At 36.9% G+C, this 27,966-nt stretch overlaps 2 protein-coding genes across 2 annotated transcripts in view; both read right to left on the bottom strand.

The window, feature by feature from the left end:
• Positions 1 to 7,243: 7,243 nt before the first annotated feature.
• On the bottom strand, positions 7,244 to 8,185 carry LOC102004742 (olfactory receptor 5D18-like). The gene has a single exon (XM_005408202.1). It carries the CDS (start codon positions 8,183 to 8,185, stop codon positions 7,244 to 7,246), a length of 942 nt encoding a protein of 313 aa, XP_005408259.1.
• Positions 8,186 to 17,358: 9,173 nt separating this feature from the next.
• The window catches only part of LOC102004411 (olfactory receptor 5D14-like), a 23,443-nt gene continuing 12,835 nt past the window's right edge, over positions 17,359 to 27,966 (bottom strand). Inside the window, exon 3 of the mRNA XM_013506359.1 lies at positions 17,359 to 18,282. Coding sequence (XP_013361813.1) covers positions 17,359 to 18,282 — 924 coding nt within the window. The remainder of the gene's footprint in view (positions 18,283 to 27,966) is intronic.

Here is a 27,966-nt window from a genome sequence, read left to right as displayed (position 1 = left end):
CTTCCTGAACGTTTTTTCTACTGGACCCATGGTGCAGCAACATGATAAGCTATGACAGAAAACACGAGAGTCATTGTTGTAGTCAGGGTTCACAAGGGAATAGATTTAATACAGAACGCACAATTTATAGGGTTATTTCATAATATTTACCCAAAGAGTCAAATGCAAAAAAGCACAGGAAATCCATACGTTAGAGCTCCAAACAGTCCAGCTGGATCCCACGGCAATGTCCTGTATGATTCCCGCTGAGGACCTGGACACGGCAATGTCCTGTATGATTCCCGCTGAGGACCTAGAGCCCATGGCAATGTCCGCTATGAGTCCACCTGGAGGCCTAAAGTCCACAACAATGTCCCATGCAAGTCTGTAGGAAGGATCTACTCTGGGAAACCCCAAAGGTCAATGACGAAAGCTAGAAAATCTGTGCCAGTGGGATGATGGATCTGTGCCCTGGCGCCGGAAAGCAACACTCAAGGTAAAGATCAGAGCTCCCCCAAAGAGAATCACAGCTGTCCTAGTGACAGCAAGGACCTGAGCTCCTCTGAGAACAGCCAAGTTTGTATCAGGAAAACCAGCAAGCATTTCCCTCCAGCTCTGCTTTTATGTTGTTGGCAACAATCCTCATGTGGGCCTTCCACACCTAGCACCATGCTGATTCCGTTTAGCTGGGTGGCCCATTAATTAATCCACCACAGTGATAGAACAAACAGATTGTGTCTTATAGGTGTAAAATGAGAGTTATGTGCCCACTTAATTTCCATTTTGTACTATTATCATTTCTATGAAGTCATCATATTATCAACTTTTAATGAATTGTTTTCTAAACTCGAGAAAATCTCTGAACCCTCAATAGACTTCTTATTTACTGTAAAAGAAAAATGCTTGGAGTTTCCTTATTAGCTGAAAAATAATGACTTCCATAAATTTCTTCAAAATAAATGCAAACCAGACATCATTTCCATGTATTATAAATAAAACCAACAGAATTTTTTCTTAGTAACTCACTTTAGCTGAAAGAATGAATACAGATTTGTCCTTCTATTTACTGATTATATCTATATAAAATTTCAAAACAGGCATCAATACAGTAGGGAGAGTAATTTTCCTATATTTTGATATGAGGAACAAGGTAACCTGACACAATTTTATAAAGGCTCAATTGTTGGAGACCACTAAGCTACACTCTCCTGGGAAAGGAAGCCCCTTGCATTGACATTTCCCTGACCTCTCCTTCAACTCTATTCACTGAGATATGAAGAACTACTTACATCCTTTTTCTTTTTTTAAAATTTATTCTAAGAATAAAAGAAAGAAAACATATTAACAAACAGACATGCATTTACAAAACAGCATAAGAACAATACAGGCAATACAGAGTTACAGACAAAGTGGTAGGAAGTTACCAATGGTTATTGTATTACATACTGATATCTTCAAAGTGGTTTCTCGGGAAAACAAATAGACACATGCAAGATGGATCAAATAAATAATCATTAACTGTTCCTTTCAGTAAAGCAATAGAAGTCAGTAGTACAACTGTGTTAGCTATCCTGTATATACATGTATACGTAATTTCCTCTTCTTTCTTTTCTCTGTTCCTTCACCCCAGTTGCTCTTTTCTTTTGAGCATTTTCCTTTCATTTCACAATTTCTGTCATACCTCCTAATTTTTATTCACTCTTTCAGGTAGAACTGGCTATACTGAAACAGATGTTCTCTTAGCTGGCTAAAAGAATGTGATCGAGTCTGGCCAAGGTGCCCACTTGTCTCATTATAGCATTCGGATGAGAATTGCTCCCCTCCATACACACTGATGGTTGGAATGAGGGCTGAAGTAGGAGCCTGTGAGATTCCAGGGCTAAGACATGAGATACCATCTCATCTGAAGCCTTGGGTCTCAGAAAGAATTACTCCTGTAGTATAGGTGCCATCCTTGCATATATCAAGCTCTCTGTTGTATTGATAGTTGCAGAGACTTTGTGCCTGGTACAAAATTACTCTATTTCTCCTTATAGCCAATGCCTGCAGAGTTCTCTTCCCTAGCACTCAGTCATGACCTCCACCCACCTCCCAGATCCATACCAATAAAAACTGATATAGTTTTCAAACTCATAGCCTTTGGTTCCACAGAGAGCATTGGCCATCCCAGGGTTCCTCATCTCCAAAATTTTCTCTTTGTCTTTCTTTTGCATCCATGTACCATATTGCCAAGTGGGAGACCTGAACCCTCCAGGGGATACTCAATAAATTTATTCTTATCATAATATTGTTTTAGACTTTAATTGTTATTATAATGTTTATTTCATATGCATTATTACATAAGGAATCAATTTACTAATGATTGCAAATACAAAGATGAAATAGTGTGGGCACGGTGATGAACACTTGTAATCCCAGCGTTCAGGAGGCTGAGGCAGGAATCCCTAAAGTATCAGGGCATCCTGAGATGAATAGTGAGTTCAAGTCCAGCCTGAACTATAAAACAAGAGTGTCTCTCAAAAAACTAAAAAACCAACCAGCCACACAAACAATAAAAAATTATGAGAAAGAATGTTTAGATACTGGATGAGTGAAGGGGGAGAATATTTTCTGTTGCATTAAATGATGCTTCTCTGGATAGTCATAATTTTACCTTTTACAACTCATCTGGCCTCTATGTAATGTCCAATTTTCATTCAAATTACAACAGCACTTAGCAGGATGTTAAATAAACCTAGGCTTTATAATCACTTTTAATACAAAATTTTCATTTCTTTCTGCCATACTTGGAGAAAGGATGCTGATTTTTGTGGTATAAATGATACAACCTGTTTAGCTGTTATCTTAGTAACCCAAGTTCCACACATGTCAGTACTAGGCACAGTTATAGAAATAATTTTAATATAATTCAGGTGAGCATTTACTACTAGGGTCACATTTGACTAAAACCTGGGGTACAATTGCATTTGCTTCTCTAGTACACTTTTTATACTTCAGATTGTGGTAAATTCTATTGATTCTCTGTAGTGCATGATTTATGTTGATGTTATTCCCATTTTTATAGTTATAAGTGTCCCAATTGATAGTGAAAAATATATTTTAGGTATATTAGTATAAAATTGATATACATACTTTTTTATAAATATATATTGGGCTATAATCTATTTTGGTATATAGAATATTTCATCAGAGGTTTAAATAGGGGCTGGGGATTTAGCTCAGCGGCAAAGTGCCTGCCTGGCAAGCGCAAGGTCGATAGTTCGGTTCCCGGTACCGGAGAAAAACCAATAAAAAAAAAAAAAAATCCAGAGGTTTAAATAAAAAGAATGCATTTTCATGACATAACTTAATTCCACTTAAAATACATACATGAGATTTTCAATAATTAGCTTTCCAACTTTTTTTGTCTTGAATTATTGTTAACTCCACTTACCCAATAAAATGTTATACTTTAATTTATTGTATTTGTGTTTTCATTTCTCTTAATTATATTGCTTTTGAAATATCTACCAAATATTTTTGACAGTCTCTCATTGTGGATTAATTCAAACTAATAATATGATAATTGCTTCACTAATTAAATTGTAATTTTTGTGTAATTTGATTATAATAAACTAACATTTTAATATTTTTGGTACTACATCTTTCACTAGATGCTGTTAGTTGTATTTTTTATGATAACACTAATCTGTCTCTAGGACGTCATTAATTCAAAAAGGCTATTGGTCCCCTATCAACTTTAAACAATTTTTAAAGTAAAAATTGTGTTCACATTAAATTTATTTTAACATACATGTGAAAAATCTTGTAAATGCTAATAAAGTAAGATAAAGTTTTGAGGCACACATGTATCATGTACTGTTGATGTCAGTTTAAGTATACCTAGCTGCTCACATATTAAAAATTTATTTTTATTAAAACTTTCAGCATACTTCTTTTTAACTTTTTAGAATGTATGGGGACTGCTTTCTAACACTAAATCTCTAGATTGCATCAGAAAATTCGCATGGAATAATAATATTGATTCCTCCAATACGGAAACAGAAGGTGTGTTTTCATTTTACTGACTCTTATTCAAGGTCATCATATTTTTCTGGTTAATCTTTTATTTAAATTTCACTTTATTGGTACATCTTTGTAGTGTGCATGTCTTACAGTCATCCTCAGGCGTGGGTGCACGTGCATAGCGCCACTTCTTTCTTTTTTTCAGTCCCCTTCGTTCCCCTTGATCCCCTCCCCCTCTTCGTTCTTGATATTGCTAATCTTTGTTCATGTTTATAGCATACAATGTCCATGTTCTCTGAGGTTACTCGGGCCTCATACCTGCCATACCATCACTCTGCCTCTTGCCCCATTCCTTCCCCCAGCCCCTCGCCTTGGTCCCCTGCACCCCTTCACATCTGCAAGAGACCCATCCCCCTGTACCTTTCTATCCTCCCATTTTTCTCCTAGTTTATACTTTGTCTTACTATGTGAGATACCACATAGTATTTAGTATTGAGTGTCTGATTTATTTCAGTCAACGTTATATTTTCTAAGTGCATCCACTTTTCCTACAAATGTCTCAAATAAGCCCCAGTTTAAAAGCAAGTAACCATCCTCACTTTAAATTTTGTCTTCAAATATATAGTGCCCTGATACAGAGATTTACAACACACCCTTGCTGAGATGGGACGATGCAAAACAAACCTCTTGCTTGCGTTTTTAAGCACAGATCTCGCGGGAAATTGTGCTCCATCCGGTGTAAGTCCGCTCTTCTCTCCGTTGTGCTGCTGCTAAGATTTGGTAGCTGCGCTCCCCAGGGCACTTTCTTCTGTCTGGCGCTGGTAAGAGACACTGTGTCGTCGTCAGAGCAGTGTGCTCCGAGCGGAGTCTGTCAAAGGAAAGAAGTCAGAAGGGGAGGGTAGGAAGGAAGAGAGGAAGCAGAAACGACCTAGAGAAAGGACGAATATTCCTTCTTGACTTTTAGCTCCGTTTGATGTGAACTCATCCAAAATGGACATTTGGACACTTCTGCCACTTTCCCAAAATACTCTCTGCCTGGCTAGCTAGAGCAGCCTATCACGACACAGTCTGGCTGCAAGGTCTCTGGTAGGGCTACAACCAGGGAGAGAAACTGCTTCTTCCTCACCCAACCCGAGGCTGAGGCCCAGAGGCAGAGCTGGGTCCCTTCTCCGAGGGAATAAAGCTGGCTGACTAGAGTGCTTTCTCTCAGTTCTGAAGTTGTGGTGACAACTGTATGTCTCTTCCTTGTCACTCCCTAATATCAAGAGCAAAAACTCCTTCCTGTAGTTAGTTGTCCTCAAATTAATATCTAGTATTCCATTTGCATCTTTTCAGGCTTCCACTGTACATCATTCCTTATTTTGAATTTTGGTGGGTTTGTCTTGCTCAGGGAACCCTGACTACTCCAGTGCACGTGACAGTGTAGGACACTTGAGCCAATTCTCAATTCTTGGAGTTTTTTTTACATGACCTACATTCTCTACCATTTTCAGTGTGAAGTGGTTAGTGTTCCACCCATTTGATTAAAAAAGAGAAAAAGGTATTTTATCATGTATCAGTGATAATAAAGTAGGTAAGTTAAATAACCCCATAAAGGCATTAATGGCTGCATTTAAACACATCATGTTTTAACATATTAATTTAATAAAATGCCACAGAGTTAGCAATACTAGTCATCATTGAAACACCTGCATAGTTCAATGCTGGTATGATGTCAGTGGGCGGTTCTTGCTTGGTTTGTTGTTCATATGATAGCCAATAGCCAATATCCATCCAAAATTCTGTTGCTGATATGTTTGGATTTCTACATGCAATAATTATTTAAGTGATTTTATATATAATAATGTATATAAAGTGAACATATTAATATTGATCAGAAGTCCCAAATGATTTCATAGTACCAAATAATTTTATTGATCTCATAGAAATCTGTACCACATACTTTTTTAATCCCCTACTAAAATACATAGAAATTTATTTCTTTCTGTATATTGGTGAATATTTGAAATTTCATCCTGAAACACTGAGTAAAGAGAAGGAAATGCTTAGTGAAACAAAATGAGTTATTAAGCTAAAATGCCTGATATTTTTAACCTGAAATGTGAAATGTGTTGAGGCATGGTTTTCATTTTATTTTGAAGATGTTTATGTAGGTAGCAAGGTTTCAACCCTTGAAATGACGGTACGCACATTTAGGAAGTCAAGTGAAATTTCCACTGAGAAAGGTTCAGAAGTTATAGCCATGCTCATATTTTAAAAAGTACAAAAGACTGGGAATAAAGATTATTCCCATAGAATAATAGCACACCATGAAACACATGTAAAGCAGCATAAGAGATTTGCTATTATCCAATGTATCATTTCTGAGCCTTTGGATCAGTCTATTACAGATTACCACAATACCATGTTAAAATGACTTTAAAAACATTTCAGGATATAGACCATATTTTATTCAAGTGTCAAGTAACTGGTACAATCTATACAACACACACACGCGGACATACACCCCCACACACAGACACACACACACATCACACTTGTATTGCTTTAGGTCAAAAAAATATTTGTTGAACCAGAGTCAGTATTACAGTTTTGTCTCTTTGATTTTATTTTTGCAGTATTCCTCTAAATAAACCTCCTTCACTACTGAATGTATCTCCAAACAAACTGATCATTCTCCTTTGTGTAACTTAGTTCGTGTAGTATCTGGGTGGGTTTGAATGTCCCTTCTCTTAAACTTTCTGTAGTATTTATTATTTTCTGCCTCCTACAATAGCCACTTACTTCATAGGATTGAGATTTCAGTCTACTCCTCATGTCTTATGTAAAAAAGGGATAGAAATAATATTTATTGAGTTACTTAAGGAAAATCATGAGATATACGCACATATAAGTTACCCTTTAATTTTCACACTCCGATTATGAGTTCTTTCACGGTACCTCAACCTTGGAGAAGACATGTTATACACGGAGCCAGCGTGGTGACACACACATGCAGTCCTGGGCCAGGAGACGCTGAGACAGAGAAGCAGGTATGAGCCCGTCCTGAAGAGCCTAGCAAGACCTTTCCTCAAAATAAAAAAGGGAAAGATTTCTAATGGTTTCCAGCAAGAAAAGGAAGGACCCAAGTTTATTCACTTGAAAGCAAAATCTGTTTCCATTCAATTGAACAATGTTAATTATGAATTTTAATGCCATGCTTAAAACAATTTGATGTGCAATTTTTGTATTAGAGAAAAACTCCATGAAAATATCATCCTCAATTAGAAAATACTTTGGTGTGCATGATTTTTTGGACCGTGTCCTTCACATCCTTATTTCTCAGACTGTAGATCAGCGGGTTCAACATGGGGATCACCACCGTGTAAAACACGGAGGCCACTTTGACCGTGTGCCTGGAGTTCTTGGAGTCGGGCACACAGTAGAGGAACAGGATGGTGCCGTGGAAGATGGCGATGGCCGTCAGGTGGGAGGTGCAGGTGGAGAAAGCCTTGCGGCGCCCGCTGGCTGAGTGCATCTTGAGGACGGTGACAACAATGAACACGTAAGACAACAGAATGATGAAGAGTGTGCTGACTTCGTTAAAAGTGGCAAAGACAAAAAGCAGCAAGTGGCTGACGTCCGTGTCAGAGCAGGAAAGAGACAGCAGTGCGGAGAACTCACAGAAGAAGTGATTGATTACGTTGAAACCATGAAAAGATAATTGCAAGGCGGAGCACGTCAGTGTCAAGGAACAGACTACCCCCCATGAGTAGGACCCCGCCACCAGCATGGCGCAGAGCTTCTGGGACATGGCGACTGAGTAGAGAAGGGGGTTACAGATGGCCACAAAGCGGTCATAGGCCATCGCCGCTAATAAAAAGGACTCAGTCACCACAAAGGTACAAAAGAAGAAGAACTGTACTGCACATCCTAAAAATGAAATGGTTCTGTCCTTTGAGACTAGGTTCACCAGCATCTTGGGAGCAATGACGGAGGAGTAGCAGAAATCCACGAATGAGAGGTGGCTGAGGAAAAAATACATGGGGGTGTGCAGCTTGGGGTTAAGTCTGATTATTACAACCATCCCAATGTTCCCTACCACAGTCACACTGTAGATGGCTAGAAAAGTCAAGAAGAGAGGTACTTGCATTTCTGGATAATCTGAGAAGCCCAAAAGGATGAATGTGGTTCCACTCTTGTTGCGCTCTGACGGTAGCATTGTTTCTGTTTGTCAGAAAATGAAAGTTAACCCTGAAAATGAAAATAAGAACAGAGATAAAATAAGACGCTTGGTTCTTTCTTCTCACACAGTCTGGAGAATGGACAAAAATATTTCTTTCACAGTCTTGCTATTTAGCTATTTATACTAATTACATCTGCAGGAATGCAAAAATATAATGACAATATTTCAATATTTTATCTTTTTTTTTTTTGTACCGGGAATCAAACTCCGGACGTTGGGCTTACAAGACAGGTACTGTGTGGCTGAGCTATATCCCCAGGCTTTCAATATTTTTTTAAAAAATGGAGGGGCTGGGGATTTAGCTCAATGGCACAGCGCCTGCCTGGCAAGCATGAGGTCTTGAGTTCGGTTCCCAGTACCAGAAAAAAAAAAAAAAAAAGAAATTATTAAATTAAATCACAATTTCTCACTTGTGATATTTAATATTTACAAGTATAAGCAATACATATACAAGTACAGTAAATAAATGCACTTCTGTGTGTTTTTAATAAAATCTTCAGAGAAAACTTCCAGCTGTTTGTACAATGTAAATGTATAAAATATAAACTTCATATGATAAATTCTTTTCTCACCTCTGCAATAAGTAATGAAAATCAGAAATTTTGAAAGTTTTTTGTAAATTGTCACATAGCAACATTAGTATCGAGAGCCCAAACACTTCACTTGTGCCTTTATATTTATATGCATATGTTATTTACATCTATTTGTGTGTCTGACACAATAAATGAGACACCAAAATAAATCTCAGCACCTTTTTCAGAAAGTATACTTTTCAGTTTATGAACCCTAAGTACCATTATTTCTTCATTTACTTTAGGATAATAAATTGGATTATAAAATTTTTCTAGGTTATTCTATATCCAGGGAAGCCTTGTTTTTCCCAAAGGCATGCAGCTAAAGAAAAATCTTTACAGTCATGAACAGAAGGAAGTCTCAGATTCTTGGTAATATACCAATTTATTGACTACCATAGCATGATTATAATTTTAGGTTGAGCTATTAACATGTTTCTTTTACTAATAATCATATTTGCAAATAATAAGCTAACTACAGATCCTAATCTTAAGGAAAATGGTTCTGTCACATTGCACATGCTTCATATGTGTACTAGGAATTGGCATCAAGATGAGGCACTTAATACAATTAGGCAAAGTTTTCTTGGCCAGGAATATACAAGTAAAATATTTACTTGGCCAGGAGCTATAATAAAAACTTATATAAAATCTTCACTTTTCTAGGTATCATCCTTTCCCTCTCCCTCGCCTTCTTCTTTCCCCCCTTCTACCATTCTCTCTCTCTCTTTCTATCTCTTTCTCCCCCTCCAGCACAATCTTCTCCTCTTTCCTTCCCTTCCACCTCTGATTTTGGAACATCTAGTGTGCTCTTTTTCTCCTTATGTCGCTGGTTATGGAGAACAGTAACAATCTGAGGTAGCGCTGCAGCATAAAGAGGTTTCATGGAAAAGACTGACACAAAAGAATCATTCTACTTCTTTCACTGGTGCCAACACCATTCACTTCCCTCCATGCCAGGAATCTCTTGCTCCCTCATGGCAAATAAAGTTATCTTTAGTGACATCGTCCAGGAAGTAATTCTGATAGCCCATCAATTAAGATGCCAGATCATATGCAAATCTGACATATTCAGTGGCCCTCTACTTGTGAATTTCTCTATAAAAGACAATCCATCAACCCAGATATTCCAATTACCACATTTTTCATTACTAGCATATTTTATGTATCTAAGGCATTAAAATTTGTTATTAGCTAATGTTACATTTTATGTATTGGATCTTGTCTCTCAAGTGCTAGTATCACATGTCTGGTAAAAATTTCCATTATATTAGCTCAGGAAAAATGGTAGCTAAAATCTTCTTCCCTGAAAATGGAAATAAATTGCTTCCCTGCAGTTGCTTCTTGTCTCCTAATAGGGTTATTGTTATTTTTGGTACCAGTGGTCACATTTATTTCCTCTTTTCTAAGTGTTAATTGAAGCTAGTCCCTTTAAATTTTTTCACCAGTGTATTCAATCATTGTTCATCTAATTTTGCTTAAATATTTGCGGATTGTGTCTCTATTACTCATCAAAAATTTATGATAATGAAATAGTACATAATCCCAAATTCTCAGTGCTTTTCTATTCCCCTCTCAGGTACAAATTTTTCATGAGATTGTAGATGAATTTAGCTCTGGACCCTTTAATACAGAATTTACATAACTGTGAACTTCCTGATCCTTGATTGATCACACTTATTTCTCAAGAACTCTCCATTTCCCCAGGCTCTTTCATTTTTCTCACATTGATTGCTGTCTTAAGATTAATATTAAATTGTCTTTAGAATTTTAGCACAAACCTGTTGGTGGCAAAAGCTGGACCCCTCCTGGTTGAGAGTGAGGTCTGTGTTCCTATATCTATAGTTAAGGCCTTGGAGAAAAGAGCCCTGGGGACAATGCACTGCTTCAATCTCTTGAGGATGTAAAATAAACAATCAAAATTAGTCACCTAAATCTGATGCAATTCTAACATAGGAGAAAATGTAGAGGTGAATTTTAGCCATAATGGGAGAATTTCCTATAAAAGTTACGGCAGCACTAGTAGTACTTTCTGTGAAATAATTTATGTATGAACGGCACTTTCCCTAGACCCCTGACTACTCACATATGCTCCCAATTTCAATTATGAAAATAGGTGTAGGTATAATAATCATTATTATGAAACACTGACTCAGTGCCTATTACATCCCATAAAATTTTTCCTCCATCATGCACACTCAGATCATCCTAGAAGACTGTGAAACTCTGACTTCCACATCAGCATGGAGACATGCTTTTCTGAGAGTTAAAGTACAGATATTTACAAAGGTGAATATTCTACTGCAGAAATGACCTAATCTTTGTTAAATCTCTGTCTTATTTATTATTTCTTTTACTTATCATGTGCTTATTGCTGTGTCCTGCATCCAGATTATTTGAATATTATTTCTGTAAACGTCAGCGCACTCTTTCTTAACAACCTGGAATTTGTTCTCTAATAGTTCTCCTTCGTAAAACTTTCTGTGAGGGTGCTATAGATGCTATAGGGTACTCCCGCTGGTACCCGACTGCCCACATTAGTGTTCAAAGGACTTAACACAATTTCTTAAATTCTTTTTTGCTGTGTTTATTATATGTTGTTTGTTTGCCATTGTTAGGATGAAACTTCTAGGAAAGTAGAAAATCAATGGTTTAGTACACTCCTATATTCCAAGTTTCTGGATTGCTAACTAGTGCCAAATGTACCATGAATAATTTCAGAATGATAAGCATGACCTTCCTTGTAAGTGGGATGCCACCAAGCCTTCCAGAAATGAAGGAAATTAGAGTGCAAGCAGGAGAGTGCACACACGCACATGCACACACACACACTCTGAATGTCTCTATGTAAGTTTTTATTTAAATTTGTAAGCACAATGATAATTTCCTAATTTAAAAAATAAAAATAAACAATCAAAATGAAATAAAACAAATCTACTCTTTCGATTTATCTTTCTAGGCAAGTTCAACAAAATAGAAATAATAAAATACAACACATAGAAATTAGTTGTGATGGAATTATTCTCAATTGTTCTACTCTATAAAATCTTGAAAGTAGCTTCCTTGACGTTTTAGCATGTCCAATCATTAAGTAACATGTTCAAAATCCATGTGTATTTTTTTGTGTAAAGAGTATACATTGTATAATCTTAATTTATATTTCATGAACTTTGCTTTCTGATATGAGTCAGAAAGAAAGTGCACAATGAGATTATATAATTATAATTATAATTATTTATTTATTTATTTATTTAGTCATCCATCCATCCATTCATTCATTCATTAAACAAATATTTATGAGAGACTTACCTTGATCCAGGTACTATCTCAATACTGGGACATAGGAAAGAGAATACTCTTTTGTTCATTAATATATATCTAAAGGAGAGTACAAAAAAACAGGTATTATTTTCCAATAATGCTAAAAATCATATAATTAAAGAATTTTTCCTCCTTCTCTTTCTTCTTCATTGTTTTTCTTTTTTCTTCTGTGTGTGTGTGTGTGTGAGATGGTTGGGTCTGTAACCAAGGCCTTCACCCTGAGCCACACATCCAGCCACTCCCCCTCTCTTTTTATTTTGAGACAGGGTCAGTTGCTAAACTGTCCAAACTGAGCTCAATCTTGGCACCTTCTTGGTTCTGCCCCCTCGTGTGCTGGGATTACAGAGCTGCACCACATCCCATGCCTCGGGAGTGTCATTTTGAAGACAGAGGTCAGACAAGGTCACAGTAAGGAACCCTCATGAGAGAAGTGAGTTTTATGAAGCATCTTGAGAGGAAGAGTGTTGAGTTCATGACACTGATTTTGAAATGAAAGTTTACATTCGCATATATCAGCAACTCTGCCAGACGTGGGATGCTGGTCGCTTTCCACAGCTCTTTGTAAAATAACAGCATGAAAAGAATATATAGTAAGGGTAGCACAAGCTGACATCTGTTCTGCTGGAAACAAAAAAGAAGGAAGATGGTAAGGATGTACCTGCCTGTGTCCTTCAGGGTTGTATTTATGTCCCTAAATTAGCATTTCTTAGGATGAGAAAGAAGCACAGGACTACACGGCTGGAGCTCTCTGGTGGATACATTCACTAAGGAATCGCTGCTGAGTAATTCCAAGTCAGTGTTATTATAAAACTTCAGTCCTTTAAAGTCTTGTAAGGAAACAGTGACGTACTTCAATCAGTGCTTCGAGCATCAGTACAAGATGCTGTGGGAGCTGTTTGGGGTATTGACTTTCTCAGTCTCAAATGTATTCTTGGCCAAATATCCCTCTGTGCAGCCTGGCAAACACATGTGCGGAGTGGACCTCGTTCTGAAGAGTCGGGTAATATGTAGGGACAGTGAGGGCCTGACTCTTTTTTTTGGTCCCGGGAATCGAACTCAGGACCTTGCACTTGCCAGGAAGGTGCTTGTGCCGCTGAGCTGTATCCCTGGCCCTGACTGACTTTAATCATATAAATTTAGGGTCACTAAAGCACAACCCCATTTGTAGAATATTATATTTCTCTTTCAATCTATCTTACTAAGTTTGTTATTAATAGTTTACTTAAAACAGTAACCATTCATAAAATGAACACTCAGTTAGACACTCATGCCAAAGAGCTTGAGACATTGCTCAGCACTACAGGATACGGTCAATTCTCAAGACTAAAACCAAACTAAAAAGCCACCTCTTGATAAAATCACATTTAATATGTATAAAATCATAAATGTATTTTGTTTTTGTCATATGGAGGATTAAATACAGGGCCTTATGCATGCTAGCCCACTGAGCTACTTCTCAAGCTCAATTTTACTTTCTATAATCATTTTGAAATTTGACACAGGGTTTTATTCATTTGCAGAGGATGGTGGTGAACTTGTGATCCTCCTGTCTCAGCCTCCTCAGAAGCTGCAGTAACAGACAGGCACCAACACTGTATCAAATGTATTTTTCATAGCACATGATTCCGACCCAATCCATTATTTACATTTCCCAAGTTTTCCAAGATATATATATATTTATATATATATAAAATGAATTTGAATCAAGAACCAAATCAATATGGCTACAATTCCTAAATTCTTTTTTATTATGTAACTCTTCTCTGTGCACAAATAATCACACACTTGTTTAAGAAGACTTGGGAGAAAAAATGGACCATTTGAAGAATGTTACATTCTCAGCAGGTAACTTACTGTTTCATTTGGGGTCATTTAACTCCTTTCTGTATGAATCCTTCCCAAGGACATTCTGATAAAGGATCTGTATTAGTTGGTGCATTCTTTTCTTTTCTCTTTCTTTTTTCTTTTTTTTTTTTTTTTTTTTTTTTTTTTTTTTTTTTTTTTTGATTGTTTTCCGGTACCAGGAATTGAACTCACAAACTTGCACTTGCCAGGCAGGTGCTGTGCCACTGAGCTAAATCCCCAGCCCCTTCTTTCTTTTCTTTTCTTTTCTTTTCTTTTCTTTTCTTTTCTTTTCTTTTCTTTTCTTTTCTTTTCTTTTCTCTTCTTTTCTTTTCTTTTCTCTTTTTCCTTTCCTTTCCTTTCCTTTCCTTTCCTTTCCTTTCCTTTCCTTTCCTTTCCTTTCCTTTCCTTTCCTTTCCTTTTCTTTTCATTTCTTTCTCTTTTCTTTTCCTTTCTTTTCTCTTCCTCTTTTCTTTTCTCTTCAGCAGGATTTCCACAGCAGTGCTTGTGGGCACTGCCAGGTACAACCAAACCACATGTTACCTGTCAGCTTTCACCACAGTTCATTGTGGTCTGTAGATGCAGGTACTAGCTCCATTCGTTCACATGAAATATCCCACCAACTTTCTTTTGATGATTTTAATACTCTTTAAAGTAATTTCTATAATTCCATTTTTTATTCTCAGTTCTAAAATCCTGATTTTTCTAATTCTATATATATTTCCTCCTTGATTTCTTCTGGACTTCCTGTCATTGCCTGTTGGGGGTGATCTGAAGAGACACTTTATAGAGGAAAGATACAATAAATATTTGTTTCTTTTGCTTCCCAATTTTCAGAAGAGTGTTTTTATATCAGTATCTTTTATAATCATCAGTGGTTTGCTTATTTTATTTTTGGTATCCAGACTTCAACATAATTGATAGCTTTAAATCATTGCAGTGAACACGCATTTTGCGTTGATTGTTTTCTAACTATGAACCAGCAACAATCATTTCCTGTCACCGCCAGTATTGCTTCAAGGTGATCTGCGGAGCTGTGATTCCCACCGTAGCTTTCTGGAAAATTAATCCTCTCACTGTTCTGGCAAACTTCCGATCTACCCTTCAAATCTGACATTTATCCAAGAATCCCCAGTTCTGGAAAGGAAAATCTTTTTAAGGGAAATTTGAGGAATAAGGATTCTCACTGCTATTGGGTTATCATTTTTAGTGACACTTGCTTTAAGAGGAAAAGCATAACCTCAACCTAAATTTCTGACAAACATGAAAACAGTTTCAACTAATTTTTCCTTACTTTAAATCATTAATACCTTTACCATATACCACACACTTTGGTTAGCGAATAATTATTGATTTATGACTATTTATTTTTCTTGTTTTATTCCACATTTTTCTATCTGTATTACTGTTTTTAATCTTCCCTCCACTTTCACACATTTTATCACAAGGACTTTTTCTAAGGTTGAACATATTCACTTGAGAATATCTTGTGGGAGCACACTGTAACAGTTTGTAAACAAAAAAAGTGTTCCTTCTTTTTTCTTTCCTGCAGTTATTTGTTTATTTTGACCCATAATTCATACAACTTTCAAGTCTGTTTGTGTTGTAAGCAATGCTTATGAATTATTTATTTATTACTTTGTCTTTGGGATAGAGCCGCAGAAATGTGAGTGCTTTAGGAGTGCTTCAGTCCATATGTAACATTGCTAGTGCTTTAGATGTCTGCATATAGGTTAGGTAACTTGATCTCATCCTGCTTATAATTGTGTTCTTCCTTATGGTTTTATTTATAGGAAGTAATTGTTAAATTTATGATACCTGATACATGAGAAATAAGAGATCCAGGCAGTTTTCATTCGTAATTTTATTCTGAGTCATGTTGAACAACATTTCATATGTGTAAATTCTATTAACATTTTGTATACAGATTGGTTAATTAAACCTTATATCTCTTTCCACAGGAGTGTCATTTTTCTTCTGCTGTGTATTATATGTGTAGGGATTTTTTTGTGTTTTCATTTGGAATTTTCATTTATTTCCCATTGTATTAAGAAAGAAATTTTTATGTATGCGAAATATAAGTTCCAAACTTTGTTTTACAACTGTATTTTGAATTGTGAAATAAGAAGTAAAATGTTATCTTATGCATATATAGATACCCATCACAATATGACAATGTTTTCATAATGGAAACATAAAATTTATTTAAAATTCTTCAGTGTTAGCATTCTTATTCAAATTTGCTTTAATGCTTTGTTTGATATCAGATATTTGTGTTCAGTTATTCACAAAAATGTTGAAACATGAATCTCAATGTATAAGTCCTCAGTATCTTCAGATAAAATATTTATTATATTCATTGTATATAATCAAGATCAGACAATGCCTATAGAGATATCTAGACCTGAGAATTCCACAAGTGCAAATTTTGACTAACAATATGCAAGTGCTATGTAGAAATACTGAAATGACTCCAATCATTGTCCTTTCTGAAAGAGAAAATTACTTTCTACGACCTCTCTCATACTAAAAGCCTTAGATGCATTTTCGAGAAAGGGCTTTGAGCTGGATATGTGAGCGCACATGCCTGTGTAATCCCAGTACTTGGGAGCCTGAGGCAGGAGGATCTCAAGTTGAATGCCAGTGTGTGCTTCCCAATGAGTTAAAAGCCAATCCCATAGAAAATGTGTCTCAAAATTTAAAAAAATTACAACATCATTAGGAGTTAAAATCCTCTTTTAGGTCATGCCAGTTATTGCTCTACTATTTTCTTCTGTGTCTGCAGCATTATTTACCCAGAGAAGGAACTGTCCTTACTGGTGTGTTTCTCTGCATGCAGTGACTGCTTAATTTGCCACAATTTATTATTCATTCGGTTCAGAGAACCCATAGAATGAAGGTATCTGAAAAGAAGGATTTCCCCTTTACTGCAAAGGATACCCATTTCTGTCTCCCAGAATGCCACAGCACTACAGGGGCACTGCACAAACAACTTGTAAAAGCAGGCACTTAATGTTAAGCAAGTTAACCAATTAGGAAAGTACATTCTGTTACAGTTACTATCATTCTTTTAATACCTGAAGCACCACACACTGTGGAATCTTTTGTACTTTCTACTCCTGTGTGCATGTATGTGTGTGTGTGTGTGTGTGTGTGTGTGTGTGTGTGTGTGCGTAAGAGAGAGAGAAAAATAGAGAGAGAGAGAGAGAGAGACTTTCAAGAAATAGAATGAGCTAAAATCTTATAATTCATCCTAGTACTATATGTCTTTGGCTTTTCTGTAGGATTTGAATTTATTGATTCAAACATCACATTCATCTATTATAAAAACATACAAACGTCCACTATAGCATTTCTAAAGCTGTAACCTGTTCCCAGTGCTTATTAGGGTCGAAAACGTCTCCTGGGATAGATTCAGTGAAAAGGGACTTTTGTGTCTACTGCTTTCTTGAAGGCATCCTTTACATCCTTGCTTCTCAGGCTGTAGATCAGAGGGTTCAGCATGGGGTTGACAACCGTGTAAAACACGGAGGCCACTTTGACGGTGTGTCGAGAGTTCTTGGAGTTGGGCACGCAGTAGAGGGAAAGGATGGTGCCATGGAAGACGGTGATGGCCGTCAGGTGGGAGGCACAGGGGGAAAAGGCTTTACGACGCCCGCTGGCAGATGGGACTTTTACTACAGTCACAAAAATAAACACATAGGAGGTAAGGATGATCAGGAGAGTACTCACCTCATTGAAAGTGGCAAAGCCAAAAAGCAACAGTAGGGGGATGTGTATGTCAGAGGTAGAGACCGCAATGAGGGACGTATATTCGCAGAAAAAGTGGTGGATGACATTAAGTCCACTGAAGCTTAGCTGAAGAGCATAGCAAAAGAGCACAAAGGGGCAAAACAGAGCCCAGAAGTAGGATCCAGCCACGAGCAGAGCACAGAGCCTCTGTGACATAGCGACTGTGTACAGCAGGGGGTTACGGATGGCCACGAAGCGGTCATAGGCCATCACCACCAGCAAGAAGGACTTGGCCACCACAGCGAAGCAAGACAGGTAGAACTGCCACACACAGCTCCAGTAGAAGATGCTTTTATCTTCCATGACCAGGTTCTCAAGCAGCTTGGGTGTAACAATGGAAGAATAGCAGAAGTCAACGAATGACAGGTGACTAAGGAAAAAGTACATGGGGGTGTGCAGTTTCGGGTTAACCCGGATGATGACTATCATGCCAAGGTTTCCTAGCACAGTGATACCGTATATGATCAGGAACACGAGGAAGAGAGGAATCTGAAGATCTGAAGAGGAATCGGTGAAACCTAAGAGTGTTGCTGAAGAAGTTTGTTCCTGTAAAATACAAGATATATAGAAGTAAGTGAGAATTCTATCATGGCTTCCTTCACAGAACTGATAGAAAATGTTTGTACATAAATATATCAACTAGGGAAGATGCTCAAAAAATGTGAAATAGTTGCTTCCAACAATGTATATGCATTTTGCTTATTTGAACAAGTTAATTAAGTTCATTAAGAAAGACTGTTTCTAAGAATGCAACAAAATATTAGAATATAAGAGTTTAGCATTTCTACACCAGCAATTCTTACTCCTAAAGGCTACTTCCCTTGTTGAATGTCTTATAAAAAGTCCCCAGGAGAATCAGGTAAGAGTTTGCACAAGACTATTTCTCATTCTTATAAAACGTCTGTATACCAGTTCATTGCTCATATACTCAGAGTATGGCAAATTTACACTTTTCTTTGTGAAGTGTTTATCAGTGGACCTGAGATGAAGTATTTCCATGAGTGGGAGCTTCCTCCTTGAATATTACTGGGCTCAGAGCTGGATAATGCTTACAGAGACTGAACCAAAAAAGAAAATCCAAGAGGATCTCAGTTACAATATGGAAAATCACATTGTCATTATTCCACAGTAAAAGCAAATGAAGTTAAGTGCTACAGACAAACAGGCTACCGCTTCCTGATTCTCTACAGGCTGCATGCAACAGGAGTGCTGAGGTTATTATATCAGTTATTTCCCCATGGACTCTAGCTCTAGAGAATCACCTCCACATTATTCCTTGTAAGCATCAACAGGCAATTAAAGTAAATGTAGTTCTCTTACACTACCTTACTGGGTAGAATTTCCTCCAAATTACGCAGAAAATTATAGCATGAAATTAACTTTCGGGCTTTGTTTGCACATGATTAAAATGCCTGCTGTAATTAACAAAAAAGATAAAACTTAAATACTGCTTCCAAAATTGAGTCAGCTTGGGGATTTTGAACATAGCAGGTGGAAATTATGGGCAATCTACTTCCGATTATCTACAAAAGTTACCCAGAAAACTGTCCATTTTTAGAAAATCTCAAATCAAGAGGGAAATTTATATCCAGTTCAGTTTACAATGTAAGCTGCGGATGCTCCATAAAATTAAGCATATGTCATTGTCTTTGATGGTTATTTGATCATTAGAATTTTTTCAGAATGTTGGGTCAGCCACGTAATCAGTTACTGATCAGACCTTCGGTATTTTAAAATTATACTGTAACTCCATCTGTAGATAACTATTCAGCTTTTGAGAAGCAGACTGATATTTTAACAGACACTACCGAGGACTGAATTATTGTCCCAGAGCAATTACTTGCTATGTAACCTGTACTTTCAGTCTTGAGTAGGTGTTTTCTCTCCTACCATTCTATGAAATTGGGCCAGGACAGCCATCAACTGCACTCCCAGGTTGGAAGACAGGAAACCAAAATAAAATGTAGCAAAATGTCCACGACCAATACTTTTGCTTTCCTTCCTGCTTCTCCAAGCCCGAATTCATGGCCTCATGGGACATGCCCTATCACAGCTTAATTATGAAAGAAAGAATCGGGGTGTTCTTTACAAATCTTTCCCATGATGTGTTACACATGTAAGTCCACAGTTGCCAAACTTTAATGCTATTCCAGAGTGACCCTAAGAGAGAGAAAGGAGTGAAGGAAAATTCTTCTGTTACTATTTAGATTTTGAAAAAATGTGCTTGGAACTTTAGGGTCACTTTTTTTTAAGGGGTCTCCTTTTTAAACTTAGTTATGAGACAATCTCAGAGACAATACCTTACAAGGATAAAGAAATATCTTCCAGAATGCGTTATATGCTCAAAGTATGTAACACTGTTCATTGCTGCTTCTCCAGCATTTTCTGACACCTAGATTTCATGGGTCCAGAGTAAGTGGAAATGCAAGTTGCTCTTCTCCCTGATACCTTGTGTGATCCATTAGCTAAAACTTCTGTAAGTGAAACCATGAGGTCTAGCAGTTTAGAGGTGTGGTCTCAAGAGGGCTTGAAAGAGCCACTAAGTAGGAATTGTGATTTGCTTGACCTGGAATATGTGATAGGAAGACTGTTGTGCAAATTCAGGAGTCGAGGTCCCAAGATGCCTTGTGGTCTCCACCTTCAGTGTCTTCAAACGGTGCTCTGAGAAGAACCCAGAAAGGCACAAAACAAGCAACTCACCACTGAGGAAATATGAAGGCACCCAACCAACTGCCAGCACCAGGCCACTGAATAAATGAGTGATGCCAACTTGGAGTGGAATATTTAGCACCCACAATGTTCCTATATAACTGCAGCAGTGTGACCCACCTCAAATAGGGATAAATAAGTTACTATTATTCACTAAGTTCCTTCGTTCCTTTTTCTCATTAAAATCTACTGAAATACATTCCAAATTGCAATGACAATGACCACACTTGTTTTTATGAAGAGTTTCAGTGTCCATTATTGGTGTAATTCCTACCTACATGCCCACAGTCAAAAAATGTGACCGGTCTTATTCATCAAGTAGAGTGGGCAGCAAATACATATACACTTACTCAGAATCTGAGAAGTAGAAGTCACTATGTGAAGTGTATGAAAATTATTTATGATTGCCAAATTATGGGAAATTGAGACATATTTTCCACAATTGGAATAAATAAATAAATATATTTTTACACCCATGTGTACTGTAGTAGATTGATAACTGGTGGTCAATTTATAACCCCCAGCTGAACTGAGTAAGCGTGGTGCTGGGTGTGGGAGGCCCACCTGAGAATTGTTGCCAGCAGCATAAGGGGCAGAACTGGAGAAGGAGAAGTTGGCTGTTGGGAGTGGAGAAAGGCTGTCGGAGCTAGTGGAAGCTGTTGGTTGTTTTGGAGGAGCTCGTCATGCTGGCTTTCTTGATGAACTTGGCTGTTTTCATCCTCCAAGGAGCTCAGGACCTTGTTGGCACTGAGAGTGGCTTTAATTTACTTTGGAGGCGCTCTTGTCCTCAATTTGAGTGTCTCTTCCTGGCTCCAGAGGGGAAGATGGTGTGCTGCCGGTCTCCAGGAGAAGCTTTCTGCATGAGCTTTCCTGTTGGAAACTCAGCCATCTTGATGATCAGAGGAGCTGGGGACCTCACTGTTGCTGAGGATGGCTGTGGTATCTCTTGGGAGAGCTCTGGTTCTTCTGAGCGTCACTTCCTGGCTCCAGTGCAGATACTCAGCCTACTAGCACAGATCTTTCATCCTGCTGGCACAGACTTCCTAGATTCCACCACTGACTTTTGGGCCTTCTCAGCGCACATCCGTGAAATAGGCCTGCATGACATATTGGTATGGACTCTGGGCTTGCAGTTGGATTTGTGGGAAGCATTGTTATGAGTTCTAGGTCTTAAGTTGGACTCATGTAGGATGTTGTCATGTGATCCAGGCCCTCAGCTGGATTCTTGGTCTATGTTATGTGGACAGATTTCTTGCACTCTTTTATGTATCATTCTTTGGGTGACTACTATAAATAATCTTACAAAATATGTGTTCTGTATTATATTGTTCTCCCTTGCAAAGTATCCCTCAAACCAGCACATGTACACTAACGTGTTCATATTTTCATCAATAATATTTGGTCTGTAATGTGTGTGTGTATATATATATATATATATATATATATATATATATAAAGGTGTGAGAGAGAGGCAAAATTAAAAGAAATGCAGTGCTAAATAACTCAGATGCAAGCAGCTGTATTGCAGAGGGCCCTTGCATAGGAACACCGTTAGTAATTCTTTTTGGTTCTAGTAAAATGAGAGAATACTAAACCAGTCTTCTCATAACTTCTGATTAAACTCATTGTTGAACTGTTCTTTCATCTAAGGTGTATACTACATCTAAGAGCTAAATAAAGTTTACTTTCCACATTGCTTACTAAATCATTTTGCCAGCTCCTCAAAACTTTAACTTATTTCATAAAAGTTTCTAAAACTTGATTGTATGTCACAGTGCACAATCCTGGCATGGCATGAAGGGTGAGCGATGACTCAGAGTCCGAATCCAGTTTAACCTCCAAGTGGGCCCAGGAGGACTGCATTAACTGAGAACTGTTAGGATGCAAAGGTCTCAGGAAATGATGCCCCAGAATGGAAGCGCCTATGGGTTTTTATTGATAGAACTATCGAAGCAATGATAAAGGAAAACAGAATTACATCTGTGCAGGATTCACTTAGGGGACAGGGAAAAGGTCCAGGGTGCTCTGTTGCATCACTGATCTTTGGGTCAATCTAAGTAATAAATCAGAATGTGAGGAGGAGAGGGCCAGAGCTTTCATTCCTCATGGCAATGTACTTGATCCTACTGGGACTAGTGCCCTGTGGACTGTCTTAAATCTCCAACCCTGCTTTCCAAGTGGTTTGGGGTGTTTAGCCCAAAACTCCCTTATCTCTGCACATCCATCTCACACAGACCTCTGCCAACACCTCCCGCAGTTGCATGCTTTGAATAATCGTTAAAACATATTTATTCTGTACTTGAAGCAAATTTTAAGTCACTTTTGATTAATGTTGTGGACACAGGATTTAAACTTCTGCCAATTTGCTAACATAACATAAAAATGTTTTCTCCAGTCTCTTGCTCTTCATATGCATAGGAAACAAACTGACAGCATCTCTAACATCACCACTCTCTACTTTTGCTAAGGGGAGGTTAGTCTAGGTAACAGAGAGTTGCAAAAAATTGAATGTCCCAGAATGAGTAAAAGCAGATTCCCTTTGCTTTTTTCATCTTCTCTGGTGGTCTTTTGATTTTCTTGTCTCCAAATCTACAGCTAATCAGTTCATCAGTTTGTTGATTCTTGCCCATGTTGACATGTTCACTAACTTTCTGCCCGTATACCTTTCCAAAGTTTAAAGTTTTATAGAACTTTTCACAGTGATTCCGGAGGCATCAGATCCTGTCCACCTGCATCTCCAAAGTCACCATCCATTCTCTCTATAATATGTCAGCCCCAGAAATTTGACACATCATGAAAGTAGGCTCTGTGTCCCATATGTGTTCTTACCCACGATGAGCCCACAGACTTGTTGCATCAGCTGCGAAAATGTGACAGACCCTGCATGAGAGTTGACAGACTTGAAAATATATTTTAGAATTAAATGAACATTAATAAGTACATTCCCATGAAATTATGTATATATCTAATCAAATATCATCTTGGGACCATACCTGCCCATTTGGATGAAAATCTAATAAAATATGATTCCCCCTTTCCATGCACCCCTACACAATTTTTGCCCTTCCATAGTAGTAGCAAAATATTCTGAATGAGCCATATTATTTATTTGAACACTACTGATTTTAACCTTCTTTGGTAGGTTGGAAATTCTGATTATTTGCTAAGAAAATGTGATGGGTTGAAAGTAAATAAACAGTTTAAATGAAATAAATTAGCATATATATGAAAATATATTAGAAACAACAGAACAGGTAATTTGGGAAATCATCTGAACCTCTCCTCACTTCCTCTTTATCTACTTTTCTTTTTGCTCCCCTTTGGTAAATATAGACTATGAGTTTTCCATTTAAAGAGAAAAACTTGTATGTCTGACTTATTTCATTTATACTACTATTTTCTCTTTGTTCATTGAAAAGAAATTTTCATATTAATATTTGTTTGGTTCTTCTTTGTGAAGGAGAAACTTTTTTGTTGGTGTCTTGTACTCTGTGTAACTACTTTGAAGATAATGATACACAGTGTAAAACAATCAGTAAATAAACATATGTATGATACCATGGGATGGATCCAAAAGATAGGTTCCAGCTCTTGCATACGATATGTAGTGCATCACAGTGTACATCCAGTGGTAAAAGAAAAGCAGCCACACTTATTGAAGACCACGGGGAGGAATGCTCAGGGTAGGTTCATATGGAGAAAAATGTGGCCAAGGATAGAAAACTAGTGCTGAGGCTACTGGGAAGTAACACACACACACACACACACACACACACACACACACACACACAGATAAATAAGGCCTTCAAAATTATTGTTTTTATTGCAGAAGACTGTCTTAATTATTATTTGTTGTTGTTGAAACAAAATACCCAATGCCCAAAATTAAGGAAGGAAAAGTTTATTTAGCTTACAGTTTGTGGTGATTTCAGTCCATATTTAGCTGGCTCCAAGGCAGGGTGGTACATGGCAGAGGGTGACAGTTCATGACAGCAGAAAACAGCAAAAGCAACAAGAGCAAGAAGGGAGGAGCGGCAGATAGCAAGACTGTTTCCCTGCCTTATATTGTATGCAAACTATCCGCCTTAGGGTAAGTGTAGCACTCACAGTCATTATCCCAGCATTGGACCATGGATCAATCATAAACTCTAGAAGCCCACCCCATGACTGCATGAGGCTTTGGGGAACATCCAGACACAAACCATAATACAGACTTAGGCAGGTTGTCTCAGTCCAGGCTTTTCGACAAGCATGCGTGTTCCTGAGTTCACTCCTATGAAGTTACATGTAAGACTGCAAGGACGATTAGCCCCAGGATGTCGCCAAAACTCAAATCGGTGGAGGGAAGTGGTGAGAGAGCCCCCGTCACACTCCCTGTACTATGTAAGCTTTCCTCTGTCCTTTGCTTTATCATTGTGTTTTCTATTGTGCTCAATCTCCCAAGGTCAAAGGTCATTCATTCTCTCTCCACATAAAACCAGTGAACTGTGAAGTATGTAACAACCCACTTATTCTCACAGGTAATTATTGATCATTTTTAATCTAGCATAAATGCATTGCTAGGAAGAGGAAGGATATATACTTCACATCTTTCAATAATATAACACAATCCACATGCCACACACACATACAACATAGAATCTTTTGGATAGATAAAAACTACTGCCCGCTTCTTTGTGTGACATAAGGGGCTGGCTTTCCAGTGTCTGGTTACATTTTGGCTTCCACTGTGTAATACTCTTTAAAGGCTGGTAGTGCAACGAGTTATGATTTGTGCATTGTGATGAAGATGGTGTCTATTTTGGTTGTTTTGTGTGCCATAGAGTTTTTCTGTATCTGTGAAAAATATCATTAGTAATTTTATCTGAATTTTATCATATCTACAGAGAACTTTGTGTTTGTGAATATTTTAAACATTATCCTCATAATCCATGAGCATGATATATCTTTTCCTCTATGTATGTTGTATTCCTTCAGTTCCTTTCACCAGTGTTTTAAATTTCTGATTGTAGAGCTCTTACACCTCTTGTTATCTATCTATTCCTAGTTTTTTGGTAGATCTTTTAAATGTAATTCTGCTTTGATTTCTATTTCAGATAATTAATTATTGGTATTAAGGAATACTACTAATTTTCTCCATTAGTTTTTGGGTGTGATAACTTTACTGAATTTGTTAGTCCTAAATTTTGATGGTTGCAGTTTTCTCTATATATCATATCACCTAAAAATAGCAATAATTTAATTTTTCACTTAAATTTTGAATGTCCTTTGTTTCTCTGCCCTGCCTGATTTCTGTGTTTAAGAGTTCAATCACTACATTGAAAAAAAAAACTGTGCAATAGAGCATCCTTTTTATTCCAAATCTTAGAAAGAAAGCATCATTTTACACATGAGGATGTTAAGTGTTGGCTTATTCTATATGGCCTTTATTATAGCATGATATGCTCCTTCTATTTACAACTTTAGGGTTTTTATCATGAAGAGATATTGAGTTTTATCAAATGCCTTTCTGCACCTACTGATATGGTCATACAGTTCTTGTTTCACATGCAGTTAATGTGATGGATCGCTTTGTTTGTTGCATGTGCTGAGACATTCCTGACTGTCTGGGATGAATCCCACTAGATCATGCTGAACAACCATTTTGAGGTGCTACTTTCTTTTATACGTGTTGATTTCCAGGAAGGGGTTGCAATTACATGTTCCAATTGAGTTTTTTTTAAAAATTGTCTCTGTATGTCATATGTGTGTGCATAGTTTAATGACTATGCTGTTAACACAAAAATATTTAAGAACTTTATTGACTGAGCTGTCCTGGAATTCTTTTTTCAGTCTACTTTGATATTTATTTCTCATCACAATCCTTTCAGATAAATTCAACTTTTGTGTCCGAAACAAGAGATTTTCTCCCTTTGTAAAAAAAAAAAAAAAAAAAAAAAAAAAAGAACAATTGGATTTTAGTTACCTCAAGGAGTCACTCATTTTTTATTTTGTTGTTTCGAACTATAATTGCTGAGATAATAAAAATCACAAATTATGGAACTAAATCATTTTTGCCATTACTTACATGATTGAAAGTGTTTGACTCACAGAATTTCATTGGAATTCTTCTCTAGTCTGACCAAATAAATGAAATGTGATCCGTAATATGTACACAGTCTGTTTCTCTGTATAAATATATACAGAGATATATATGTATATATATATACAGATATATATATATACACAGAGATAATATAAATAAATATATTTCCACAACTTATGAAAATATTTACATAAAGTTTTAAGGAAACCACACAGTGGAAGATGGTAAGAAATTAATATTATATACACAAATTCCATAACCAAAACTTTCATACAGCTTTGGAAAAACAATGTAGGCTATTACTATTTAGAACTGCAACATAATAATACAAGATAATCGATAGTTTAAAAATTAATCATTAGCACATGGCCTTCAGCTGTGTTTTTCAAAAGTATCATCTCTCTACAAAGATAAGAGTCTTATTACATTTTCTTTTTATTTTAAAGATAAAAGAATGGAAACCTCTTAACAAACACACATACACTTAGAAAATAACACAAAAACAATACAGGCAATACAGAATCTCAGACAAGGTGATAGGAAATTAACAATGGTTGTTGTATTACATATTGATATCTTCAATATGGGTACTCAGATAAACAAATATAAACATGTAAGACTGAACATTTAAACATTAACTGCTCGTTTCAACAGAGCAATAAAAGTCAGTAGTACAACTAGATTAGCTATCCTGTGTGTATATGTATATATATTTTTTCCTTCTTTCTTTTCTCTTTTCTGGTTTTTTAGTTTGCTAGTTTGCTTTAAAGACTAAATATACCATATTAGTGATTTGCAACAAATTATACTATAAGTAACAAAAAACAAAGTTATTTTCCTTTGATTTTTTTTTTGTTTAAACCTCATGACAATAAACTCTCAGGATTCTCCAGAGGCTGTGTCTCCAGAGACAAACATTTAGATGAGAAATAAACAAGGGCATCAAATACAGAAGCAAGGTTTGTCTCTTCCCCAAGGGAATCTCTATGCTCTTTCTAAGTATGTTAGCTGTCGGGAAGTGTCATTAGTTGTCTCCTTTATTCACTTCAAATTTGTAAGAGTACCTCAGTGCTTTTACAGAAATGGGAACTGTGTTACACCGTTTTAGCTTGGAGGGAGACAGTGCATGGGGTTTCCTAAAAAGACAAGGATGTACTCAATGAGAATATCGACGTCAAGAAAGCCTGTCTTTAGTAAGTTGCTTTAATGATAGGTATCATTTTATTCTTATCAGAGGTAAATAGAGATGCATAAAATTTTGAAGCAGGAAAAACATGTATGAGCAGAGAAAGAGAAATATCTACTAAAGTCAGCTTATGGTTCATATTCCAGGTGTTAAATGATACTTTCCTTGTTCCTTGTATTCTTTTTCTGAGTTGGAAGCTTTTTGAGAAACACTAGGTATTTTAAATGACATACTATATATAAAAATTTAT

This window comes from Chinchilla lanigera, unplaced genomic scaffold (assembly GCF_000276665.1).
Source record: "Chinchilla lanigera isolate Chin_1 unplaced genomic scaffold, ChiLan1.0 scaffold00110, whole genome shotgun sequence".
NCBI classification, from domain to species: domain Eukaryota; kingdom Metazoa; phylum Chordata; class Mammalia; order Rodentia; family Chinchillidae; genus Chinchilla; species Chinchilla lanigera.
The sequence above is the reverse complement of the archived record's forward strand: the minus strand, read 5'-3'. Positions and strand labels throughout refer to the sequence as shown.

What these genes read in the sequence shown, in the direction of transcription:
- LOC102004742 (XM_005408202.1), bottom strand. Translation starts at nt 8,185, where the DNA reads ATGCTACCGTCAGAGCGCAACAAGAGTGGAACCACATTCATCCTTTTG.